The sequence below is a fragment of the Typopeltis vanoorti genome, chromosome 8 (genome assembly GCF_054136105.1).
Source record: "Typopeltis vanoorti isolate ZY-2024b chromosome 8, IOZ_Tvanoo_1.0, whole genome shotgun sequence".
In the NCBI taxonomy this organism is placed as follows: Eukaryota; Metazoa; Arthropoda; class Arachnida; order Uropygi; family Thelyphonidae; genus Typopeltis; species Typopeltis vanoorti.
In genome coordinates, this window is record NC_143556.1 from 61805187 (window position 1) to 61831992 (window position 26806).

Sequence of the window (26806 nt, forward strand, 5' to 3'; positions counted from 1 at the left end):
ACAATTTTAAATTTTTCAATACATGACAAGTAGAAAGAGAGAACAAGGAGTCACACCTGGAAGTTGCCTAAGAGTGTAGTTAGTAAGGGTGGGCTGACTAGGTTCTTTGCTTGGAGAGTGGTGAATGAGTAGAATGGGTTGCCAGAAGTAGTAGTGAATGCCCTAACAATGAATGTGTTTAAGGAGAGGTATGATAACCACATGTTTGAATGATGGTTAGTATGGGTATCCCATGATGAGTCGTTTGACTCCATGGAGGTATCCATATAATAATAATATATGATTCCTACCAATCATCTGTGTTCTATCATTATATGATATCTTTCTGTTTCCTGTTTTTTTTTTAATGCCATTTCCCTTGTTTACTGGTCTCAACTATTGTATTATCCCCAAGTGTATCACTCTTCAGTAGAGGACCATGTTCTCTTGGCTATAAAACACTGGGTAATTATTATATCTTTCGTTTTTAGTTTTCAAGTAAAAGTGTGAACTACAGTAGATATGGCTAACAAAATTTTGTTTTCATCCATGTTTGTGCATATTAATTCACAATATGAATTTGATTTAATTTCTGTCAATACACTTTCTAGTTTTAATGCAAAACACTAATAAATTTTATGCAGTACTTTCTTAGCATTACTCCCAACAGCTGTATTTATTTTGATGTGATGATTTTCAGCAGGTAATTCTTGCAAACATTATGCAGCATTATCCTATCCTCTAAGACAGCATTTCTCAAACTTTTCCTACAATGGAACACTTCACAAATCCTGAAATTTTAACAGAACACCTTGGTTAGCGTCGAGTATAATCGGTCTCATATTCAATGTAAAGCTAAGTGCACACTATCGGCGAAGCAGACTGTATTGTATCGCAAAAATGTGACAGCACACACTACAGGGTGTGCAGGCCGCAGCGCATCGCATTGACCTTGCTTGTGACTGCACGTTTCCTAGAATAGATACCTCCGTATTTCACTCACGCTCAGAGGTGTTGACAATTGCAGGCAGATGAATCAATACGAGCGTGCGCTGGCCTTAATAGCATAATCCACACGCAAAGTAAGGAGCGCTTGAACATGTTTGAACTTGTCGCAGCATTTAAAACCATTCCAGGCTCATATCAATTTTGATAATTTTTCAAGGAACACTCATTCACTTTCTGTGGAACACTGGTGTTCTGTGGAACATAGTTTGGGAAACCCTGGTCTAAGATATGCTGACTTTCATATCTATTTCCATGTAATAATGATATTACATGTTGCTGCTGTTCTAGGTAGATTAAGTTAAAAATATTTGCATCTCTGTTAAGTGAATGAATATTTTTGGGGTATGGACTGTGACACTTAATAGGAAATTCAGCTTGGTGTCAAGATGGTTTTCAGCTTTCCATGTCTACAACAAACAGCTAATCAATACTGATTCTATTCTATAGGGAATTAGGCCAGGACTTTTCCACGGGTTGTTATATCACATTACTTCATTATAGGTATTTACTATAGAGTATGTGCACTATAAATTGCATAATTAATGTTATTCTTAGCTTCTTATGAACATTTTCTTCCATGTTAATCTGTTATTTCTCCAATATAGTCAATTATGGTTCAGTTTTCTAATGCTATTAATTGCATTAATCCACCTATATCTTAGTCTAGTGGTGGTGGGCATGATCTTTCTTCTTCCATTCTATTGAGTGACCATTTCTAATATGTTAACTTCAGTTTTTAATTTATTCTACCATTGTTATTTCTTACTCAACTAATATTTCTCAGAACTCTAATTTCTGCAATATGTAGTCTTCAAATCACATGTTTATTTCTAACCCAACTTTCATATGATAGATTGCCTCGTATACTACTGGGTTGGTATTTCTGGCCTAATTGCTTTTAATCAAATAATCTGTGTGGCTCTGCACCAGCTTTGCTTATTTTATTGCCACATTTATTCTCCATCTTAATTAAAAACTGTACCTTCTTCTTCAGCAGTTTCTGTCCACTGCTGAACAAAGGCTTCCCTCCATTCAGTCCTATCTTGAGCTCATCTATGCTACTGAGTTTCAATCATCTCTTTAATCTCATCTGTTCACTGTTTCTTTGGTCTTTTTGTCTTGCTTTCCATCTCTGTGATGCCATTCAGATAACAACTTCATCCATTTTTGAATGTTACTTCTTGCAATAAGACCTGCCCATTGGCATCTGTTATAACATCTCTCACTCTAATCTGAACTCTGACCTAAGTATTGCACTTTCTATCTAGAATGGTAATAGTGAGTAATAATATTTCCATTTTCCTCTGGGTAATCCTCAACTTTTTGGTCAATTGTTTAGTCAAAATCCACATTTCACTTCCATAAGATATGAATGGAAGTATACCACTGTTGAATATTTTGAAATTTTTGCAAGTTGGGATGTTTCCTTTGAGTGCTTCATGGTGTTTACCAAAAGCTATCCAATCAAATTGAATTCTACATATAATTTCTTCTTCATTGCCTCCCTCTATTGTGATCTTTTGCCTTTGGTAAACATAAGAGGTTACTATATCAATTTCTGGTGTTCCATTTCTAGTGGCATTTTGGTGATGTATTTATTATACAACATTTTTGTCTTTGTTTATATTTAATCCTTTCTTTTTACTATCTACCAATACACTGATCATTTGAAGTTCTTCTGCAGTTTCCTAAAAGAAGAATGCTGTCAACAAATTGTAGCAAAATTGTCCCTAAGTAGCCAAAATGTTTTACTTGTTCTTATAGGTTGTACATTGGAAAAATATGTCATTTTCCAGCATATTTTCATAGCTTCTGTCTTTTTTTTTTGGATTTTCATAATATTTCTTATAAAAGTTATTCAGTTTACCTAAGGAGTGATTTTAAGGCATGTGCCAAATTTATTTAAGAGTACATATTTCTCTGTATAAGTAAAGATACAGTAGCGAACATATTAATCCGAACACTCGCGTTTCAAAGAAAAATTTTAATTTTGCAAGAAAATAAGTATAAAAATTAAACTCCAACTTTCCCTAATTTATATGTGCTTCTTTGTTCGTAATAAATTCATTAATTCACTTAGGTATGGACTATACCAACGTAGAACACATTTTCTTATTTATGCATCTCGAAACCATACTTTTATAATGGATTGTATTAAGTTATCTTTTGGATCACAATTTAATTTTCCAAGTCTCTTTTCACTATGGCCCACAAATTTTCTATTGGGTTAATGTCAGGAGTGTTACTTGGCCTATGAAGCAATTGGAAGTTGTGATTTTTGAGGAACTCTTTCACTTTTTTCGAAGTGCGGTATGGAGTGATATCCTGTTGGAAGGTGACTCTTTTGTCTTTCTGGATCTGTGGGACCACTCCTTTCTCCAATATTTTTATGTATTGGTCACTTTTCATCATACTATCAACAGGCACAAGTGATCACCCAGAACATCTTTCTAGCTGGGTGTTTAGGAACTTGTTGAAGGTGGATGGGAGAATTCACAGCCACTGATTTGGAAACAGAGTACTAGCTCTCCTTATGCGAAGAAATGGTTCTCATCCTCTACTTCTCAATAATTCAATCTTCGTACACTTTTGCCCGCTGGAGTCTCTTTTTCTACATAACCTTTGTCAACTGTTGTTTCTTTTTTTGTCTGTGGGCAGTCTTTCCTGTTCCCAACAGTCTTTGTTGGACTCATGTCTGAAACATTAATCTTACTAGCTGCCAAGTCTCTATTTAAGTCTACAGCAGACAATCTTGGACTCATTTTGTTTTTCCTAAATAGTAAGTTTGTTTTCCTTTTTCACCAACATTTTCCTTTTCTGTCAGGAGAAAAAGGTACCTGCTTCCCTAAACCTGTTTAAAATTCCATTAACATTACCCAAACAAACATCACACTCATTGGCAATTTGTCTTTGAGTCATGGTTGTGTACTGAGAAAGAGTATAGATTTTTGTACAGATTTAAAAGTTTCAAACATTTCACAACAATTTGCATGTTTGAAACTGTAGGTTCTAAACAGGGTCACACATTGTACTTAGGTTAATACAAGTTACACAATTTTTTCAATGAGCTACCTTAGTAATGCACTATTAGACTAACAAAATTTAAATATATTTAGCAATATTTGCTAAGCTTGATAGCATTTCAAGTGCCTTTGTTTCAAGTGCAATTGGAAGAATGATGGTATATTGCATCCTTCAATTAGAAAAGGCTTCAGTTTGATTCTTGTTGTGAAGAGAGGATTCTTTACATAGGTTTTTTTTCAATTGAAGGCTAGTTAACCAATCTCATACAGAGATAGCAGGGTTTTTATCCCAGAAACTCAGATTTTTCATCCCACATACAGACAAATCGGCCGTGAAAACACACACAGTTTACAGACAAATCCTACCACCACTTAATACTGGTGGTGATGGAGAGTAGATGGTGTTGATGACAATAGTGCTGTAATTAAAGAATTAAGTTGTTGGGGGAGATGGCAAAACGTGTGTGTGTGTGTGGCAGAGTAGATTGTCTTTCCCTTGATGAATGAACTCCTTGGAGGCGTCATGTAATAATAATTAAAACAGATAATGGAATTTAGATATTTTAAAATTGCTCTATGTGACATAACAAATGAATTTCTAGCATCATCAGGTCATATAAAGACTATTTTTAATGCATAATTACCAAATATAATAATATATGAATATTAAATATTTATGGCCAGTAATACTATGTAACACTGTTATTATACAGATTACTAGTCTAGATTTTTCATGCATCACTAATTATTATTATTATTACACGACACCTCCAGGGAGTCGAAAGACTCATCAAGGAAGGGCACCTGCTCTACAACTCTGTCTCCACCACTCAATCCACTAACTACAACAAACTGCAAGTACACCGATGCCATCTACTGCCCACCACTACTATTACTAGTATTTTCACAGACAATCACAAACAACCATTCCCATGATGGGATTTGAACCTGCAGCCTTTTGGCTGGAGAGTGGATACGCTAACCACTTGGCCAACCAGGCCAGCAACTAATGTTCACTAAACAATTCACTAATGTTCAAGTAATCCATGAAAAATGGTACATACAAAAATAGCTGACCTGACATTTTAATTATTCAAGGCTATATATAGCCTTAAATTACAACTAAAAAAATAATATAACAGAAATATATAGATATACAGGGTGTTCGGGATAAATTTGACAGTTTCGTAAGGAAAAAGAAAATCTTCTTTGTATCTATTAAATTTAATGAATTGACAAAAAAAACATTACAGGCAGAGTTAATTACAATACTATCAACAAGATTTACTCAAAATAACCACCATTAGCATCGATCACAGCTTCAATTCTGCTTCGGAACCTCGAACAAGCTGATGCTACAGTCTCCCTGGGAAGGGCCGCAAAAACTGTTTTAATTTTATCCATTAACTGGGCTTTTGTATTACTGGAAGTGCGATTGGTGTCTTTTTCAACTGCGCCCCATACAAAATAATCCATGGGGTTAAGGTCTGGGGAGTTTGGAGGCCAAACATTTGGACTGGTGAAGTCGTAGAAATTTTCAGACAACCATTTTTGACTTTTCCCAGAGGTGTGGCAAGGGGCCGAATCCTGCTGCCATACATACGGCCTACCATTGGCTACCCTTGTTATCCAGGGCTTGACTACAGTTAGCAACTCCACGAACAAAGCCCGAATTCCAATGCCAGGGTTCTTCAACACCTGTTCCTGCAGATTTGCGAGGAATTCTGCTGTACGAACGCAATCAGATCGTCTGCTAGGGATCTTTCTTCTTGCTACATCCTCGTAGTCACCATTGCAAGTCTCTAGTTCATGCCTGATTGTTTTTACTGTATTCAGGGAGCATTGGGCAGCAGTCGTAATATCCTTATTTTGATGGCGGGCACGAATCATCATGATACAAGTTATTCTCTTCCATGATTCAGGTGGGTTCCAGCTATCCATCCTTTCTGACATCTTGTATATGAATGAAGAAGGGTCCAAACTTTTAAATGAAGAGAAGTGTGTGTTAATACATGTAACTTACGGAAAAATATAATTAATTATAAATATGTCAAATTTATCCCGAACACCCTGTATATATCAGGGGCAAACAAATCACTAATGTTCAAGTAATCCATGAAAAATGGTACATACAAAAATAGGTGACCTGACATTTTAATTATTCAAGGCTATATGTAGCCTTAAATTACAACTAAAAAAAATAATATAACAGAAATATATAGATATATATATCAGGGGCAAACAAATCACTAATGTTCAAGTAATCCATGAAAAATGGTACATACAAAAATAGGTGACCTGACATTTTAATTATTCAAGGCTATATGTAGCCTTAAATTACAACTAAAAAAAATAATATAACAGAAATATATAGATATATATATCAGGGGCGAATATTCCGGGTGTGCTAGGTGTTCAGTGCATACCCACAAAATAGCAATATCATCAATATTATATTTTTGATTTATTCCTGTTAAAGACTTCCCCTAAATTGTTTCCTGGCTTTGTGTGACTCCTAAAATTAAACACAAGATACTAATACTTCATGAAGAAGACACTTTTCGATGCATCACATTCACATTAATAGCCTGGGTCACAAATGTGAACACCTTTGAGCTATTTAAACAGAATGTGCAGATGACACAGTGTGTCAAATTCTTAGTATTCCAGTGGTTTTAAATGGTCCAGAAGGCAAGGCATGGTATGTGCCAAGACAACGGCACCCAGAAGTTGTTAGTGGGTGTAATCGGTTGTTACGTGAAGCAATCCAATTGAACGTTGTCATTTGTCATAAGTTGCTGTTTTTGTTTTCTGAATTTCATCTGTTTTATGTGCATGAAATGTGAAATGACATGTTTAGGACACTGATATAGACAAGTTTTTAATATATATTTATAATTTCTATAAATAATTTACACCTTTTTTCTTCCATATTTACAATGAGAAACAGTGTTGTCAATGTACTAAATGTCTCACTTTCTGCCAGAGCTTTTGTGGATTGTATGATTATAGTGGAATGAGGTTGCAACTTGTGTATAATAAGTAAAATGAGTTATTTCAGCATTTCTTTAATTCAATCCAGAAAAATAATAATTACAAGCGATTACTTTTTCTGATTTCTGTGCATATTATATGGCTGTATTTAAATTGTATCAACATTCAAATTATTGGTGTCTCCCTCTAGTATTTGCCAATGATAATCAAATCTCACCATGTGGCATAAACCCTTTGTGCATTTTACATAAACTACACACAAGAAGCATGGCTATTGTTTATCTGACCTTCATGTTTTCCACATTTGAAATCATTAATGGATAAATTATAGTATTCAAAGTTATCCTACAATTAATTGCATCAGACCAATTAAGTTGCACACTATGCACTCTTAAAACTTTCATACATCAATAAAAATGCAATCATATGGTCAAATTGATGTGCATTTTGTAGCATGGGTTGCATAAGCTACACGACAGCACACCCAACCTAAATGAACACACAATGCCACTGATATATACATATATGCACATACATATATACATACACATCTATCTATATATACACACAATACCTGAATTGGAGTGGCAGAAGTATAAACACAGTTCTGATGTACTAACTGAAGAGCTCGCAATAGGTTCTGAGGTCCATATGCCCAACCTAACTAAAGAAATTAAACATATTTCAGAAAGTGATTACCTGAATTGGTGTAATACAAGCTCGCTGGAAACTGGCAAAGCATGTCTGGAGTGATCCAATCAACTGAGAATGACCATAGGACCAGCCTAGCTATTACAGAAACTCCTATTACCTCATCTATATAGCTAACATAAAGTATTTAAGTGCATTGCTAAAATTACCAAATCATTAAATATAAATCATTCTAAGAAACCTTTAACATGGTCAGTTTCAAACTTTTCCAGTGTTATCTCCTCCTTCTAAACATCATAATGGTTTTAGTTTGCGCTTTCCCTAAATAAATTCTACTTTACAACAAGCAAAAATCTGACACTAAATGCAGTGATGACATAACATTCCAAATGTGGCTAAAAATCTATGGTGAAAATTAACATATCCCAAGATTCCTTAAAATGAGAGGAACCTTCCCCCCCCCCCCTCTCTCAATTTTTTTTTTTTTTTTTTGGAATACACCAAAGCAATCAAAACTATGAGGCAAGTACATATCTGTTAACTGTACATATTTTTCAAGCAAGCTGTCTCTTTTGCACAAGTAAAAACCTGAGCCTCCCACAGAGAGAGAGAGAGAAAATTTGCCATCATACAATAGTGAACAATTCACTTTCAGTTGAAGGTATTACATAAAGACTAAACAAAGCAATTGCTTTTGAAAGCACTACACTGAAACTAATTTTGTATTTATGTTTCAAAAGTCAAAATTTTACCAACAAAAGGTTTAGCCCTCTCTCTCTTCCCCTACATAACAGCAGCCATCCCATCCTAAAACTACTAATGAAAATATATCAATTTGGAAATTACAGTTAATAAATCAAACATTAAAATCATTCTTGTATAAATCAGACAGAGAAAAATGCAAATTTTTATAAGAAATATTAAGGATTTAAATGATTTTTAATAAAGATATCCTGTATGCAGTATGTTAACTCATAGTTGAAAAATGATATAACATTTTTAAAAAATAATACATGATACATTACTGATAATAGCAATAACATAAGATGCATCAATCATAGTCATTTTTGTGTTATAGCTGAAATAGATTTAAAGCATGATTTTTTTTACCTCTTATAAAAAAAAAAAAAAAAAGAAAGAAAAAAAAAAGAAAAGAAAAAAAGAAAAAGTATTTCAATTTTAAAATTATATTTTATTTGGATATCATTTACCTTCCATTTGGACAAGAAAGTTCAGTACAAAATTGAATTTTCGTGGGTCACAATTGTAAAAGATGGGACTGAGGATCTTATCTTATCTTCATCACCATCCCATTTGAATGGTGCACAACGTTTTGCACAACACATAACACTTCCAACAGAGCTCTAAAAAAATTAAATATACTGAAAAGGCTTTGTGGAACAAATTGGGGTGCAAAGCTAAAAATCCTCAAAACTACTTACACTAATAAGGCCAATAATGGAATATGCAGCACCTATCTGGTCACCTTCGACCTCATCGGTAAAGAAAAAATTAGACAAAATACAAGCAAAAGCATCCAAGATTATCATTGGTGCAGTCTCATCCACTAACAACATCAGAGCCCAACAGGAATGTGGGCTTGACCTGCTGAAGGACAGACGAAAATTTGCCACCATAAACTTCATAAATAATATCGGAAGCTACCAAAGTGATCATATCTCCCTAAAAACTTATGAACATTGGAACCAAAAATGCAGACTTCACTGATCATCAACTTTACAATGTGACGACACTATTAGGAAAGAAATAGGTCTTGATTAGTTAAATGCCCACATAAACAAAGAAACTCTATTTTCCAGTCCTTTACCTTCAAATACCTCCATAAATCTAAACCTTACCAAACTCTGTACAAAAAAAGAACCAAAAGAAATGCTCAAGAAAAAGGCCTAAATACTATCAACCTTCTTTCATCCTCCAAACAGGTTATTTGTTATACCGATGGATTGTCAGACACCAATATGATTAATGGAGGCGCTAGTGTTCTCCTACTCCCGAAAGGTGAAAAACTTTCAATAAAAGTTGGATGTGGGAGAATTGCTTCCAATTTTACCAGCAAACTCTACGCAATAAATAAAGCACTAGAAGTCTACTTAAATCTATCATCATCTCAACAATCTGAAGGAATTATAATTTACAGTGACTCAAGATCAGCTATGGAGGCAATCAAAAATGGCAATACCAAGCTCACACAAGACATCCATAAACTCTTAAATCAACTAAAGTGTTTAGGTAAAAGTTGCATTTTACAATGGATTCCTGCTCATATAGGCATTGATTACAATGAAGCAGCTGATAAATTAGCAAAAGAGGCCAGAGAACTCAACCAAGAAATTCATATGATAACTCTTGCTGATGCCAATGCACTAGCAAAAGCTAAACTAATTCCACTGAAATCAGTGATACAACATGAAATTCCCGAAATCAGTGCTGACTGACAGGACCTCCACCATGATAGCAAGACTATGAAGGACATTATAGAGGAATGAAGATCAATACAGATGATAAGAGAACATACAGAAACTGCAACAACTGCCCCAATACTGAACTGACACCCACTGACATCTTTACCTGTCCAGCAATTACAGCAGCCTTGCAAGAAATAGATCCTAATCCTGAACAACAGCTCTATACAAACAAAATCATAGACATAGCCAAAGCAGTACAAGGAGCACATCGAAATATCCAAGACTCTTCAAAGGACAAGAAAACAACAACATCCCATTTAGATGGTGGTCTAGTCCTATCATATCACAAACTCCATCAGGTTGTTTTATGATTATAGCTTAAATGCTATTGACTACTATGAAACGCATCAGATGTTCTTTCAAACTTCTTTGTCTAATGCTAGTATGAGATAATTTAAAAAAATCTATTTCTTAGAATATGTTTAAGGGTGGCCAGATGTTTTTTTTTTTTTTTTTTTTTTTTTGCCAAAGAATGAGCTCCCAAATCTTTTGCTGCAGTTTCTTGCAGCTCAACTTAAAATTTGAGAGCTAAATGTAAAACTCAAGAGCTTGTTATGTGTGGGCTTCTTTTCAAAATGAACAGGGATTAACTCAAGTCTTCATATAAGGAAATCTGTACTGGCAAAAATTCTGTAAGCTGCATTCAAGAATGATCACTTTGCATCTGGCTGATAAGATTAAGATATTTTTTCCTTTGATATATGCTTTATTCAATTTTTTATGTGAATCCCACTAACAAAAAGTTGTAAACCTACTGCATATTCAACAGTACTGTGGGAAGGCTGTTAGTTCATCTAGAAACTGCTCAAGAAACCAAACATGAAATTCTTTTCAAGCTACTTTGTTTCAAAATAAGGGATGAAGGTAACAATGGCTGATGTAATTCATCTACAATCTTTTCACAAAATCCATGTCTACAGTAGGATTTTAATCATGAATAATTAGTGGGGAGCAGAACTGATATCTACTCAGCCAGTCAGGCTAAAAATTTATAGAATTACTACAGGTTGATTTTTTCTTCTTCTCTCAGTCTGTGAGTTCAATATGAGCTCATGACATATTGAGTGAAATACATAAAAGTAATAAATTATATTTAGTTTCCACTTATATATGTGAAGCTATTATTTAAAAATTATATTATGTCTAACGTGCATGTCTCTATTAAACTTCTAATAATAAACTCTCAAAAGTTGTGCATACAGTATTTTGTAATCTAATAGACAAGCTTAGGTGTTGAGTTATTCATAACTTATTAAAATGGTATTACAACACCAAACCAACTAAATTATAAAAAATTAAAATAATAATAAAAATATGTGAGCCTGTGTAGCTCAGTGGATGTGGCGTTTGCACACCACCGCGCTAGGCCGCACGAAGGAAGTCTTGGTTTCGAGTCTAGTCGGCGACTAGAGGAAATTTTTCTAAGCCTTTTTTCGACCGGTTCCCGAGTTAGTCGATCTCTGGCACGGGCAAGCAGGTTTTTCCTCCCGGAAACTCGGGTTTTTCGTCCTGTAAACTCAAGAAAATCGACCGTAGAACCCACATTATTTCAGACATTAAATATATTGTGTTAGGGTTAGAGACCACGAGATGGCGGCACAGTTGAGCCGTCTCTCTTCACTGCGTACCGCTTAATTAGTGATAGCCTTGGGCCATCTGTCTCTGATTGGGTACCAGTGGAGATTGAACTGCCCACTCAGTCTCCAAAAGTTAGATAGGGCTAAATGGCCTCGCCTACTCCCGTATATACGGGAATAAAAAGGCGTTAGCTGATTTTTTTTTTTTTTTTTTTTTTTTTTTTTTTTTTTTTTTTTTTTTTAGCTGATAAAAATATGCATTAACTGGCTTATATTTTACTGGATTTCAAACCAGTATCTTCAGAGCATATTACATGTTTCAGTTAACAAGCGACAATGAGTAAGTGAAACAACTCAAATTGTAACAAACAAAAGATCTACAGTCCTATTTTGACACCCTCTAATGTTGTAAAAAAAGAAGTATTATGGCTTTGTAGGAGTTGATTTTAAGATAACAGTCTCCCAAATTTTTGGAAAATTAATGTAACCATACTTGTTTAGGTTGGGAGAATGCTTTATTCCCATGGCTGACTCTGAAAATAATCTTTCTGAGCTGGAATGCACACTATAAAGCACATTGGTTTTCTTCCATTTAATCATGTGTAAAGAGATATCCAAAGTGCAGTTTGACAGTCCAGACTTGCCCTAATAATGGTAGTAAATGTATTTTTTATGTTCTCCAAGGTAGATGTCAACAGATCTTCCTGTCTGTCCATAGCAGGAGTCAGTCATATGGAGCTTCATACACTCCAGGATACGCCAAGGGATGGAATTTATCTTTAGGAGAGAGGATCAGAGTTGGGAAAAATAAAACACCTTAATCCACCCATGTTAGGAAAAAGGACATTGAAAGTGACAGCAGAGGATGTGATGTGGGCTGTTCAAGCATCGAAGAACAGAGAGGTAGCTGGTCCTAGTAGATTGGTAGTAGAGATGTTCGAGTATGGTAGTCGTAAAGTATAGCAGGACCTAAGAGTAATGTCCAACAAAGTGATTGCAGATGAGGACATGCCTTATGAGTGGAATGAATCTGTCACATCTGGATTTACAGCAGGAAGGCCTTGCATGGATAATACATTTTCTTTATGACATATATATCCCACAAAAAGTTTGCTAAGCATAAAAAACTCCCATTTGTTGGCGGATCTGGAGAAAGCTTGCAATACTGTCCTGAGGAAGAGAATGTGGCAGGCGATGAAGGGAGCATGTGTAAGATGAAGGAATGGTAGAGATGGTACAGAGGATGTACAAGAACTCTATATATTCTATAAAGATTGGTGGCCAACTTTCAAAGAATTTAATACTGGCAAGAGGCTGAAAGAAAGTATGTTGGATGTCACAATGTCGTTTAAGAGCTACTTAGATGATGCAGCTTCAGAGGAATGAAACAGGCAATACCATGAATAACTTATTTTGATGGTATTACAGGCCAGCATCAGTGGCAATGATGCTGGCCTGTAATATAGCCTTAAATGAATATTATTACTTATTTACTTGTGTTTTTCATGTGAATTAAAGAAACCTCTCATGGCACAAGTGTCTCTTAAAGAACAAATGAGACTGTGCAAGAGATCTTGAATTAGTAGTGAGAACCATAAAATCAGTGGCTGCCTTCAAGCATCTGGGCTCCATGGTGGATAGTTTGACCAATATGAAGCGGGCAGTTTCGAACAAGAGCAGCTATTAGAACCATCAATGGTATCTTGATACTCATATGGAGTAATAAGATATGAGTATCAAGGAAAACCATGAGGATGTATCAGGTGATTATAGAGTATAATCAGAATTGGCGCTAGGGTCTTTGCCGCCTGCATGCAATTTCTGTCTAAGCGCCCCTGTAACGATCAGGGCGTGTGTGGTTCTTTTACGATAATAAAAACTTAAATTATTTGAAATTTCTTAAATAAATTTTGACAGAACAGCCACACGTTGGTTCGCTAGATGTAACGAACCAGGGGTGGTTCGTTACATTTATTTTCAGTATCATAAACTGAAAACCCGAATATTCAAAAAATTCTCAACAGTTAAAGCAAATTTTGATAAAGCCATTTCACTTTAATCGTTGAATATTATGATACAGGGATTATAGCCTTCTCACCAACCTGAGTCGCTAACAAAATTAAAATGATTTTTAATTAAAGTTAAAATTTATTTGAACTAAAGTTTAAAAAATTCTTGCATTTTACAAGTTACTAAATTCTTAGTAACTTGTAAAAAATTTTTAATAATTTTTATAAGTGGAACTATCTTTTAGGAAAATAAAAGAAACTGAAAATAAAAGAATTAGAAAAAGAAATTTTCTTATTTTCTCAAAATAGATGAGAAAATAAAAGAATTCAGAAATAATTAGAACATTCAAAAAATAACATCTTTACAGAATAACAGATAATAAATTAAATTACATAAATATGCTTGAAATTTTTTTTATTAAAATTTTAGGGTTTTTGATTTCATATTCACAAAATTAGAAATAATGGTCTTAACATCTAATTCTGCACATATATCATTTTAAATAGCTATTAACGCCAAACTAACAAGACTTTTTTGTGACATACTTGTTCTTAAGTAGGTTTTAATCAATTTCAACTTGGAAAAGGAATGTTCACTGCTCGCTATGCTAACAGGTAAGGTTAATAGTATTCTTAAAGCAATTGAAAAATTAGGGAAAGATAAATTATTGGACACAATAAAATTAAGAATATCGAAAGAGTTTTGAATATTTAAATTATCCTTCTGAAAAAATATCCCAGAAAGCACATAACTCGTCATATAGTTCTATTGCATTTGCGTCTTATCTTCTGGCGATTATGGCATTCCATCATGATGCTCATAGTCAAATTGTCGTGTCTTCTTTCGTTGTCGAACTTCTGTACCAATTTTAAATTCTTGTTCTCAATCCACCTCTTCACTCAGTTATTTTGCCATTTTTAGAACTTCTTTAAAATTTGTATCTGAAAGCAAGTGCAACGTTCATATTTTTGTCTTGAAGCATTTTACTCACAGGGTTTATTCTATTAAGTAAATCATGCCAAGTTATAAGAGAGCAAATAATTTTGTAGTTCTTTATTTTAACATATAATGTTTGTGCTTCATGCTGAGTTTCTTTATTAAAATTTCAAAAAGTGCATCGTAAATTTCTCCTAACTGATATCGTAGAGGGCAGGTTGCATTAATTTGACTATCCCATCGCGTTTCTGATGGCAGTTACAATGTTAAATTTTTTTCGAACTTTAAAAGGATTGCCCAATGTCTGTAAGAGAATGAAAAGAAATTGTATATTTCTTGAATAATTGCAAAGAAACTAATTGTATCTGCATTCACTTTGGCTGCATTGTTAATGATTAAATTTAGAGTATGAGCAGCACATGGCATGTAAAAAGCTCGAGGATTTTTGTTCAAAAGCAAATTTTGGAGCCCATATTTTTCCCTTTCATATTTGCCCCATTGTCATACCCTTGACCTCGCATGTCTTCAATGGGAATGTTCCATTTTTCCAGTTGTTCCATTATTGTTGCACATAAATCGTCCTGTGGAATCTGATACATTTGCAAAACCTAAAAAGTTTTCTCTGATCTTGACAACTCCATTGTCACAGGAAACAAAGCGAATAATAATGGTCATTTGCTCTGTTTTACTTGCATCAGGTATGCAGTCAAAAATTATGGAATTATTTAGATTTTCGAATTGATAATAAAATTGTATCCCTGATTGCGTTACTTAAAGTTTCCAATATTTCATTTTCACTGTCTTTACTCAAATAGTGTACTCTGTTTCGTTGTAGGGTCCTTTCAACATGATTTTCCATAACGGAATCAAACTTCGCAAGCAGTTCGACTAATTTTAAAAAATTACCGTTATTCCTTTCATATAATTTATCAGATTATCTGCAAAAAGCTAAATTTTGGCTACCAAGGAATGTTATAATTTCAATCAAGCATTCAAAAACATTTGTCCAATGTTCATTTTCCATTTCATACATGCTTTGAGTCTGGCAATCAAGAGTAGTTTTGTTTTTTAAATTTTTATCGAGTTTTAAGAAATTCCTTCCATTTTAAGAAATTTTTCGTGCGAGTTAAACTAGTCTCATGTCTATGCAAAGTTGTACCTACATTTTTTCAATCGTTATAACCTTCTACAAGACTACTTGATTCAGTAGGTGCGAAAAGTTTGCAACAAAAGCAAAAAAACGGAATTTAAAGTTTCGGAATAAATGAGCCATGTTCTTGGTACGAGCTCCCCATTTTCCATTTTTCAATTATAATACGTGTTGCCAAATTTACAACCATATGTATCTCTGGGATATATATTTTTCTTTTGAACAGGTCGCATTTCAATTAAGTCAACTCATAATTTTTCAGCAATATTTCCCCATTCACTTGGATCTTCTAAATTTACAGAGACTAAAATGTGTTAGTTTTGTGGTCAACTACAACTAAATCTTCTCCTAACTATTTTTCACTTAAATCATGCACCTTGTTATCTTGTTCAATAGTTGCAATATTACTTTCATGCAAACTGGATGATGTGCACGGTTCTTCAACTCTGATTTCTGATGTATCGAGTTGCTTACAATCTGTATCAGAATATTTTAAGATTTTAACAAATTTATTAAGAACCCCAGTTTGTTTCTTAATAGCTGTTTCTTTCACAGCATGATGCTTACAATTTTGTGCACCGGATAACATTTTTTTAAAATTTTTGATTCCATTTCTATTTTATATCCACAAGAAATTATTACACAACACAACACAGAGACGATATAACGGTCTGCACTGCACTACTGTCAGTAGCATACTGAGATGTGTACCATATGACTGGTTAACTAGCAACAAATGTTTTATACGAAAATTCGTTTCTGCACATAAAAACCGTTCACCATTTCACTTTAGACAGACTGCAGTAGACACAACATCTGCTGGCAAGTTTAGCCTGTTCTCGCTGCAAAATTTGTAAACAGCTGGCTGATCAAAGAGGCGGCAATATACAATTTTTTTTAATTTTTATTCGGTGTATCCAGCCTTATTTATTTTAATATTGATCATTCTAAGAATTTTTTGTTTTTATGATAAAAATTTTTGTTTCTTAAAAATGAACTTATGAACCATGCCCCGGTGGCGGCGCCCGCAAGCTCTGCATGCCCGCTTCCGCCAGCCCTGAGTATAATGACCCATGGATGTGAGTGTTGGTGCTTCATTAAAAAAAAGAGATGGATTATTTCATATGAAGTGTGAGAACAGTATGTGGGTTGTCTGAGGAATGAATGTATTCAAACAAAATGGAAGTTGAAGAGCTTGCTTGTTTGTTATGAAGAGGATGGAAACATGTGCCTTGAAATGTTATAGACATGCTCAGACAATGAAAAAAGAATGACAGACATTGAGAATTATGAACTGTTCACTCTCTGGAAGAAGGAAAACAAGAAGACCAAGGGCTACGTGGAGGGGAGTCCATTATGAGAACTCTAGAGAAAAGAGGCTTAACAGTAATAGGATTGAAAAAATTATTGAAAATAGAATCTGAGAATATGGAGCCAAACAACTTTATAAGATACAGTCTCTTAGTTGTCTAATCTTTTCTTAATTTCTCCTTACATCTTATTTTCTTATATATCTGAACATTAATAATTACCTTCCATCCTGTAACACTGAAAGTTTTTCCTGCACTTCCAATAGTAACTGTTCTTTCCCACATTCCAGGTAAAGTAGCTATAAAAACAAATGAAACTTCAGCAAAAATAATAGAATTTTTAGTAAATGATTGTATAACTTAAACATATGAAATTTATTATAATTAAAAATACAAAAAGCTAATTTATGCTGGTTGCACAAGAACTGATGTGAGATAAATGGAAGGAAACTCTGTATAACCAATATTAGATGCAAAGATCTGACTGAGCCTTTGACCCATATCCATTCATCCCACAACTAGATATTCATTTGTATAATAAACACATGAGGGGTTATAATTTGGAACTCAGCAAACTAAATTGTATTCTGTTTTAAAGAATATATATATATATATATTATTAACACCCCAACTGGCCATGACATCTATAGATGTCCAGCAAAATCTGGATACGATTCTGTAATACCTATTGAATAACATGGATAACAAGTGCAATTTGGTCTCACTATTTCATCTACCATGGCCAGTAGAGAGGTTAAAGTAAAACACAATTAATCACGAAATCCATTACCTAGAGATACAATTCATCAGGGAACTATAGTAAACAGTGAAAAGCCATTGACTGAAAACTTCAACCTCAGAAGAATTAGAGATAGGCATCATCATCAAGATAAAAAGAACTTCATCAATAGAAAATAAGTGGAACAAGCAGAGGAATTAGAGAAATATTGTGTTGATATAACTGGTTCTTTCTTGTTAACTGTTAATACCCTCTTTATCAACTTGTATGTCTCTTTCCCTCTTTGCCAACTTGTATGTCTCTATCATATCATCCCAAATTAATTTCTGATCCAGAATGTTGAATATGAAGAAAGGTTGAGACAATGTGATTTGTCTCAACCTCTAGTGGATAGGAGGAAGAGGGATGATATGATAGAGACATACAAGTTGGTAACAGATTGTTATTGGATTAATGTTGAAGGGGTTTTTCATAAAATGGTAAGAGATTGTAGGAGAACATAAGGTCATCCCTGGAAGCTGTATAAGGAGGATGTGAGAAAGGGAGTGAGAAATAGGTTTTTTTGCATGGAGAGTCGTGAATGATTGGAATGCATTGCCTGAAAGCATGGTGTATGCAGAGAACTGGAATGCATTTAAGCACGGTATGATGAGCTGTGTGTATGACAAAAGAGATCTCCTACATGAGTCTGTGACTCCATGAGGTCTTAGGATAATAATAATAACCTCTATCACACAGATGTAGTATTTCAACATTGTCCATTCCAGGCACTTCAATGGTCATTGCTCCATTGAGATAGCAACCATCATGCCTCCACTTTCTGTTGGGGTCTGTTGAAACAACTGCAAACACACTGAACCCTCTTCTCCTCTTTCTCTTATATTTCATTCACCTCTTCAAAAAAAAAATAAATAAATAATAATAATAATAATAATAATAATAATAAAAATCAATAAACTTCTATTCTAGTCCTCATCTGCACCACACACAAGATACTAGTATGCTTATATGTCCCTCGATCTCTTGTGTATGTTTGATAAGCAGAGATAAGAGTTACTTGCCAAGACCAGATTCTTACCTCATGCAGGAATCTCAATTCTCAATTTAATGTTGACCAGTCAACAATCCGAGGCTCAGGAACTGTTCTGTGCTGCCATGATGGTCTAATGCCTGGGGAGGAAGGCACAGCTGTCAAGCACAATATAGAACACAATTAAATTGTAAATTCCATCACTACCAATACAGAAATCATAAGGTGGAAGTCCAAAACTACAAATGCAGGGCCATGAAAATATACTCCATAAATAACTCTCCAAAACAAACAAACAGTTACAGAAAGCAGACTTAACTGAAATTCTATACTCAAACCAAGCAACTGGTAGCAAGAGACATGAATGTCAAACACCCAGTCTGGAACAACAGAATTATGAACAAAAACAGTAGAACCCTCAACGACTATGCTACCGCTAGGAATGTTATGATTCTAAGACCTTTAGAAAAACTACAATGTGGCAGGACTTCCTGATGTTCTTGACACAGTGATATTCAAAATATTGCACACCAATACCAATAAGTGCAATGGATGACTTCAGCTCTGACAACAATCCAGTTTTACTCTGAATGAACTCACAATGAAAATATCCAAGATCAGCTTCCAAATGTCAACTGGAAAAGTAATGCCTGTTGGCCCAGTTCCAACAATCGGTGACTCAATTTCAAGTTTGAAAAAGCAAATAACTGCATTAAATAGCTGTCGATACAGATGTGCCATGCACAAACTCTGACCAGCTTCTGGAGATTAAAAACCTCATTTTCTGGAAAGAACAAAGACAAGAGCAGTACCACAGAATGTTGGCCCCAGAACACCAATCAAAAATCGCCCAACAAGACTATGAATAAAGTTTAATATACACTTAAAATGTATCAAAATTATTAGTGACAGACAAAACTTCAGTCCTTAAACACAGATGACCAAACACTTTGGAAAATAACCAACGCTCTACATACAGGTCATAACCCCCCCCCCTCCCACTAATGTATGGTGAATGTGGTCTGGTTTACCACAAAACAGACAAAGTTGAAGATTTTGTCAAGATCCTAGAGAAGCAGTGTGGTCCCCAACTACAGCAATATGGATCTAGACTTCATCAGCAAAGTACACGCTCACCATGTTGTATGCTAAAATGCAAAAACTCCAGCCAAATGTGATTTACACTTCAACATTCCTTGTTGAAGTGTAAATCATCACACACCAGATAAAGCAGTAATATGCATCATTGCTATTATTAATACAATATTAAGATATTACTACTTCCCAACACAACTGAAAGTAGCTGATGCAATCTTAATTCCAGAACCAAGAAAAAGAAGCCAGGAGGGTAATACTAGCAAGACTGCAGAAAACCACTAAAGAATTAAATATCATCCCCAATGAGTAATTGGGATTCCAGGAGGACAACTCGACCAGACAACTAGTTCTCAGAGTTGTTTGGTTGAGTTGGTACAGATTAACATAAAGTACAACTGGAAGCAGCACAAAAGGGCGATCTTAGATATTGCCCTTGCCTTCTTAGAAAAGGGCAAAGTCTAAATTCAATCAGACTTGTTTAAAGTAATGTAGAAGGTTATCAACAGTAAACTTCTTCAACACCTTGAGAAATGCTATCTAATTAGAGACCACCAGTAGATTTTGCCACTACATCCACAGATCTCCTGGCCTACATCATCACATTTGGACACATTCCATGAAAAGGTTTGAAGAAACCTGTGCCATTGCTCTTGACATCTCCAAGGCTTTTCATAGGGTCTGGCATTGAGGACTTTTCTACAAGTTGCCATCATTTGAACAGTCTTTGACCTTGTGTAAATGGATGCCATCTGTAGCATTGCAGTTTTCTCTCAGATTGATCCCTACATGTGATGGTGAATGGTGTTCTCTCCTCAGACTTTCCTGTCAATGCTGGTATCCCTCAGGGCTCTGTCATTTCACCCACCCTCTTCCTGATTTATATAAAGAACCTGCTTTCATTGGCTGCAAACCCTATTCATAGTTTTGCTGATGAGAGCACACCCCACTCATCCTACTTGTATGACAAACCTTGCAGTGCTCCAACATCTCATACTTTAAGATCATCTACAATAAGTGCCTTGAACAGTGATCTTCACAGTATCATTGACTGGAGTGAAAGCAACCTAGTTTGCAATATTTCCAAAATGCAGTTCTGCTTGTTTTCCCATAAAACAGACTTCAGATCTTTTCCATTTACTTTTGATAATGCTGAGTTCAGCAGTCAAGACCAAATCTCTCTCACCTCTTACTCCAAATCTTTCCTGACACAAGCATATCACTTCTATAGCATCAATAGCTTCCAAAAAAGTCGGTATTCATTCAAGTCAGGATGGCACTTCTCTGTCAACTATTATTTACTCTGTATAAATCTAAAATCTGACCAACATTGGAATGCTGTTCTCATGTATGGGATGGTGTAGCTAAGATCTCCCTAAAAATTCTTCATGCTGTTCAGAAAAGGGCAGTCTGGTTGATAAATGACACTTCTCTAACAGACTGTCTTCAGCCACTTTCCCAAAGATCAGTTTCTGCATTGTGTCTTTTCTACAAATATTTCCATGGTCGTTGTTCAGCAGAACTAGCATCCATTATGCCTCCTATTTCTGCCAGAGCTATAGGAACTTATGCTACAACTGTGCAACTTCCTTTTATAGTTGAACTGCATACTCACCAAACCTACTACTCCCAGTTATCTTTCATTCCTTCCACCTTGATTCTATGGAACAGTCTCCCTCATAAGCATTTCCTAAGGACTACAATTTTCAACAGTTCAAGAAGAATATCAATACATTACTGTATTGACCTTACACATCATCTATTTGCTATGTGCTCTTCTGCCTTTCATGTGTAGAATAAATGTATAAAAAATAAATAAATAAAATAAAATAGTTGATCAAAGACTAGTGATCATATATGAGTGAACTTTTTGAAAAATGAAGGGAGAGAACAGCTGATATCAATAACAGAATAATGCTAAAAATGAAAATATTAGAAAGAAACTTCACATTATTAACATTCAAGAATCTGAGAGTAGAGTTAATGTAGTATTATCAATGTGAAAGACATGGGAAAGGTTTAGCAATAAGAGAAGTGTGATGTCAATAGAAAAAGATCTAGAGGAAGAACACAAAATTTAGATAGATCGATGCTATCTGTAGAATAATGCCAGATCTGACAATTGCTGGAGGCTTGACAGAAATATAAATCTTTAAAAAAACTACTGATATGAAGTTGCAATAATGTACACTTAATGCTGTAATACTACCAAGTATCCTGTGTGGAGTAGCTCGTGATTTATCATTTGGCTACACCATACCATATTCTTCTTCTTTAGAGCTTGAGTTGGATGAAAGAGGAAAAAATATGAATGCTGACAAGGTTGTTGTTTGCTACAAGCAGAGTCAAAGCAAGCAAAGGAGCATGCAGTATGAATGATAGCAAAAATGAATTGGTGAAAAATGAAGAAAGGTGATAATGAGTGAAATAATGCTCTTGCATTCTCCACAGAATAAAATATAAGATACGGTTGGAGAAATGATTGGTGGGGTATAGAACAGAAGGGAAGGGAAAGCAGGGTGGGAAAGAATGAAAGTGAGAGAATAAGGATTGAATTTTGTATGGGATTCCAAGATAAGAGGAGTGCTCGAGGAGAGTGCAACAAATTTGTGTTTCTCCAATTCCGAGATTAAGGATTTAGCCGGTGGTAAACACACTATGCAAGAAGATATGAAAAGGCTGCTAGTACAAGTGAGTAAGAAGAGAGGAAGTAAATGCAAGTCTGCTTCCATCTTATGACAGAGGTGAGCTGAGACAAAGAGATATGATTGCATATGAGTCAGTATGCAAGAGGAATGGTGTAGAGGTTGTAGATGTGTGGAATTAGTTTGATGGACAGGACTTATATAAGACAGATGATTTGCATTTGAATGGATTCTGAGTTATGTGTCTTGAGAAAACATTGTTCAGTGAGGGTTTGGAAGTGCAAAGTCAGGGAAGCTAAAATGTTTTTATTTATTGGGGGGGGGGAGGAATTGAAGGTGGGTGTGGGTCTGGATGAAGAGCACCATTAAGCAGGAGTTGCAGAAAAAAGAAAAAGTTGTGAGGGAACATAAATAAAATGTGATCAGCAAGTCCATGAACAGTACAAGGTACAAGCAAGAGGAATGACTTGTATGTTAAGGAAAGTTAAAGCTAATTATGGGAGGAAGCCAGCTGCTGGGGCCAAAAGAAATTCCAGAGTTCTTCCACTGTGGCATGTAAAAGGAACTTCAAAAACTTCAGGTAGGCAGATAATACAGTCCTTATAGTTGAATCTGAAGATGATGTTCAAAACTTAGTCACAGAAATTTAAACAGAAGCTTAGACATGGGATTAATTATTAACCTGAAGAAAACAAAGTGCATGATTATATCAAAAGGACTAATAAACAAGAAATTAAATATAACTATTAACCAAAAATAAAATTGAACAGCTTCAGTCTTTTATATATTTGGGACAAATGTTTACAGATGGAGGAAATTCCCTTAAAGAAATAAAAAGAAGAACAGAGATAGCAAGAAAAGCCTTTATTGATATGAAAACTGTTCTAACATCCAGACATTAATATGGACACAAGAAAAAGATTAATAAAGTGCTAAATCTGATTACGCCTTCTCTATAACAGTGAAACTTGGACTCTAAATAAAGAAGCAGAGAAAAAATGAGAAGCTTTCAAAATGTGGACCATCAAAAGAATGCTGAAAATATCATGGAAAATAAATGTTTTATTTTCCATGATATTTTTAACATTCTTCTGATGGTCCACATTTTGAAAGATTCTAATCTTTTTCTCTGCTTCTTTATTTAGAACAGCAAAAGAAAGAAAAGAAAGTTTCATGACATGGTTACCAACCTCCTTCTAGGGGATGACACTTGAAGAAGTCCCACATGTCAAACTGACTAATCAAAGTATAGAAGTAGAAGAATCACTCACATGTGCTTAAGATATTGCTGAACTTTAAGGATTTAGCAGGTGGTCTTCACAGAACCATGTTGTCCTCTATAGAGTATCATATTCCTCTCTATCCAGTCCTGAATTTTGTCTTTTACTAACCTCTCTGATACCTTAACCATTATTCCCATGACACTGATTGTTATATAATTTGCTACTTCTGTCTTGGAGCCTCCTTTCATATGTGCCAATTTTCTTGCATCTTCTTGCAACACATGGGATTTGGATGGTATATCAGCCCATGTGTTGCAAGAATATGCAAGAAAATTGGCACATATCCTCTGACCAGACTGTCAGAGGATATGTGCCACACCTATAGCTTCTGGAAAGATGCCATAGGTGTGGCACATATGAAAGAAGACTCTAAGACAGAAGTAGCAAATTATATACCAATCAGTATCATGGGAATAATGGTTAAGGTATCAGAGAGGTTAGTAAAAGACAAAATTCAGGACTGGATAGAGAGGAATATGATACTTTATAGAGGACAACATGGTTCTGTGAAGAGTAAGCCTTGATTTAGTAATTTAAGTAATTGCTTATTATTTGTAATAAAGTAACAATTGAGCTGGACAAAGGAAATGTCCACTCAGTGATAGTGTTGTTGGACATTGCTAAAGCACATGACAGGATTCCAAGTAGAAGTCTGTTACATAAATTGGAGCAAAGGAGGATGGATATGAAGCTGGTGATTTGAATCAGAGGTTTGACTGATGGACAGATATCAAAAAGTGGTAAAACCAGTGGCCAACTGATTTGACCAGTGAAGAACTGCAGGGCTCAGGACTTAGTCCTCTGTTGTTTAATTTGTACACCAATGATATAGGAAATGATTTAGGGAGAAATATTCAGTTGTCTGTTGATGATGCAAAGCCAGGAAGAGCAATAGTCGATGAAGATAATACAGAGATCCTGCATGATGACTTAAATAGACTGGCAGTATAGACAAAGGTAAATGGGCTACCAGTTTAACATGGCCAAGTGTAAGGGCATGTGTTCTCTTCGCTTTTGGGAAGAGAATACAAGTTGAACTGCCAGAAACTGATAAGGCCAGAGATTTGGGAGTAATTGCAGACATGGACTTGAAGTTTAGAGAACATATTGCTAAGATAGCCAAAACAGTACATCAGATTATGTAGTGGTTGTTGAAGAACATACTAAAACCTTTGGGGATAAGGAGGTTATCATCCCCCCCCCCTTTATAAGGCTTTAATAAGGCCTCATCTGGACTACTGCAAGTAGACCTGGTTGCATGGTTTCTGTGGGGTCAAAGAAGTGGTGGAGAGAATTCAGAGGCAAATGACAACGATTATGGCAGGTCTTTGGAATGCTCCTTATGAGAATAGATTGAAAGTATGGGCTTCAAAAACTAGCTGATGGGTGAATAAGAGAGGGACATGATAAAAGCATGTAAGTTATTAAAGTGGTTTAACTTTAATCACTTTAAATTTTCACTTCTTTCTGTCTTGAGCCAATGTCCATCATCTCATGAAAAGCCTGTAGAGATTATCCCTCCATCTTGTTCTTCAGCAACTTCTCTTTCCTTTTGTTGGTATCCATTTGGTGCTTATTTTTGTCCCTCATTTTTTTCTTAATCTTTACTACTAATATAGCCAGTTCATCTTCATTTACATGCTTTACAACACGAGGATGGTCTGAAAAGTTCTCGGCCTTGACCACAGATAGCAACACTATCAGCAAGATTTTTTTCCTAAGTTGGTACATCTGTCATAATCCATATGAAATTGCAAATCATTCTATCAAGTAGATTGTTTTATACAGTTGTCTGAAGCAAAAGTGTTGTCTGTATCCCTTGAAATGGATAAAATTGAGTATCGTGCAGTTATAACATTCTTTGTAAAAGAAAGTTTAACGGCAAAAGAAATTCATTCGAAGTTCATAAAAGTTTATGGGCACTCCTCTCCTTCGTTTTTGACAATTAATAAATGTGCTGCTGAGTTTAAACGTGACCATACCAGCCTTGAAGATGATCCATGTAAAGGATATCCAAAAAGTGTAACAACACCAGAAATTATTGATCAAGTGCACAATATGGTATTGGATGACCAGCGAGTCAAAAGTGCATGAAATTGCTGAGACTACAGGCATTTCAAAAGAACGTGTAGGATATATTTTGCATGAAGAATTGCATATGAAAAAAGCTTTGTGCAAGATGGGTGACGTGCTTGCTCACAGCAGATCAAAAACGCACTCGCATGAAAATCTCTGAACAGTGCTTGGAGTGTTTTCACAAGAATAAAACTGATTTTGTGTGTCGATTTATTACTATGGATGAGACTTAAGTTCACCATTACATGCCAGAATCCAAACAGCAGTCAAAACAGTGGACAGAAGCCGGTTGTTCAGCACCAAAGAAGACAAAGTTGGTTCCATTAGCAGGAAAGGTCATGGCATTAGTGTTTTGGGATGCTAAAGGCATTTTGTTTAATAATTATCTTGAAAAGTATAAAACAATAACCAGGGAATATTATTCCGATCTTTTAACCAGACTAGATGAAAAAAATTCATGAGAAAAGACTTGGTTTGCAGAAGAAAAAAAATCATCTTTCATCAGGACAATGCACCTGCCCAAAAGTGTTTTGGCAATGGGAAAATTAAGGAATATGCACTATGAATTGTTGGAACATCCACCCTATTCCCCAGATTTGGCTCCCTCTGACTTCTATCTCTTCCTCGCTGGTTAGCGTTTTTCTTGGAATCAAGATGTGATTGCAGCTGTAGAGGAGTATTTTGCAGATCTTACTGAGAACCCCTACAGGGACGAGATAATGGTGCTGGAGCATTGCTGGAATAAATGTATTAGTCTTAAGGGAGATTATGTTGAAAAATAAAAATAATTTTGAAATTATAAATTCGTTTTTTC

At 35.1% G+C, this 26806-nt stretch overlaps 1 protein-coding gene across 7 annotated transcripts in view; it reads right to left on the minus strand.

Moving 5' to 3' along the window:
- LOC150104038 (kynurenine aminotransferase-like) overlaps positions 1-26806 on the minus strand; it is a 228184-nt gene that overhangs the window by 59317 nt on the left and 142061 nt on the right. For 6 of the 7 annotated variants that reach the window (XM_090396693.1, XM_090396695.1, XM_090396694.1 and 3 more), the window contains 2 exons: positions 17347-17423; positions 7579-7668 (listed from right to left, as the gene is read on the minus strand). In XM_090396693.1, coding sequence (XP_090252819.1) covers positions 7579-7668; positions 17347-17423 — 167 coding nt within the window. Of the gene's footprint in view, positions 1-7578; positions 7669-7703; positions 7794-17346; positions 17424-26806 lie in introns of all 7 variants that reach the window. The other variant, XM_090396692.1, reaches the window with a different exon arrangement.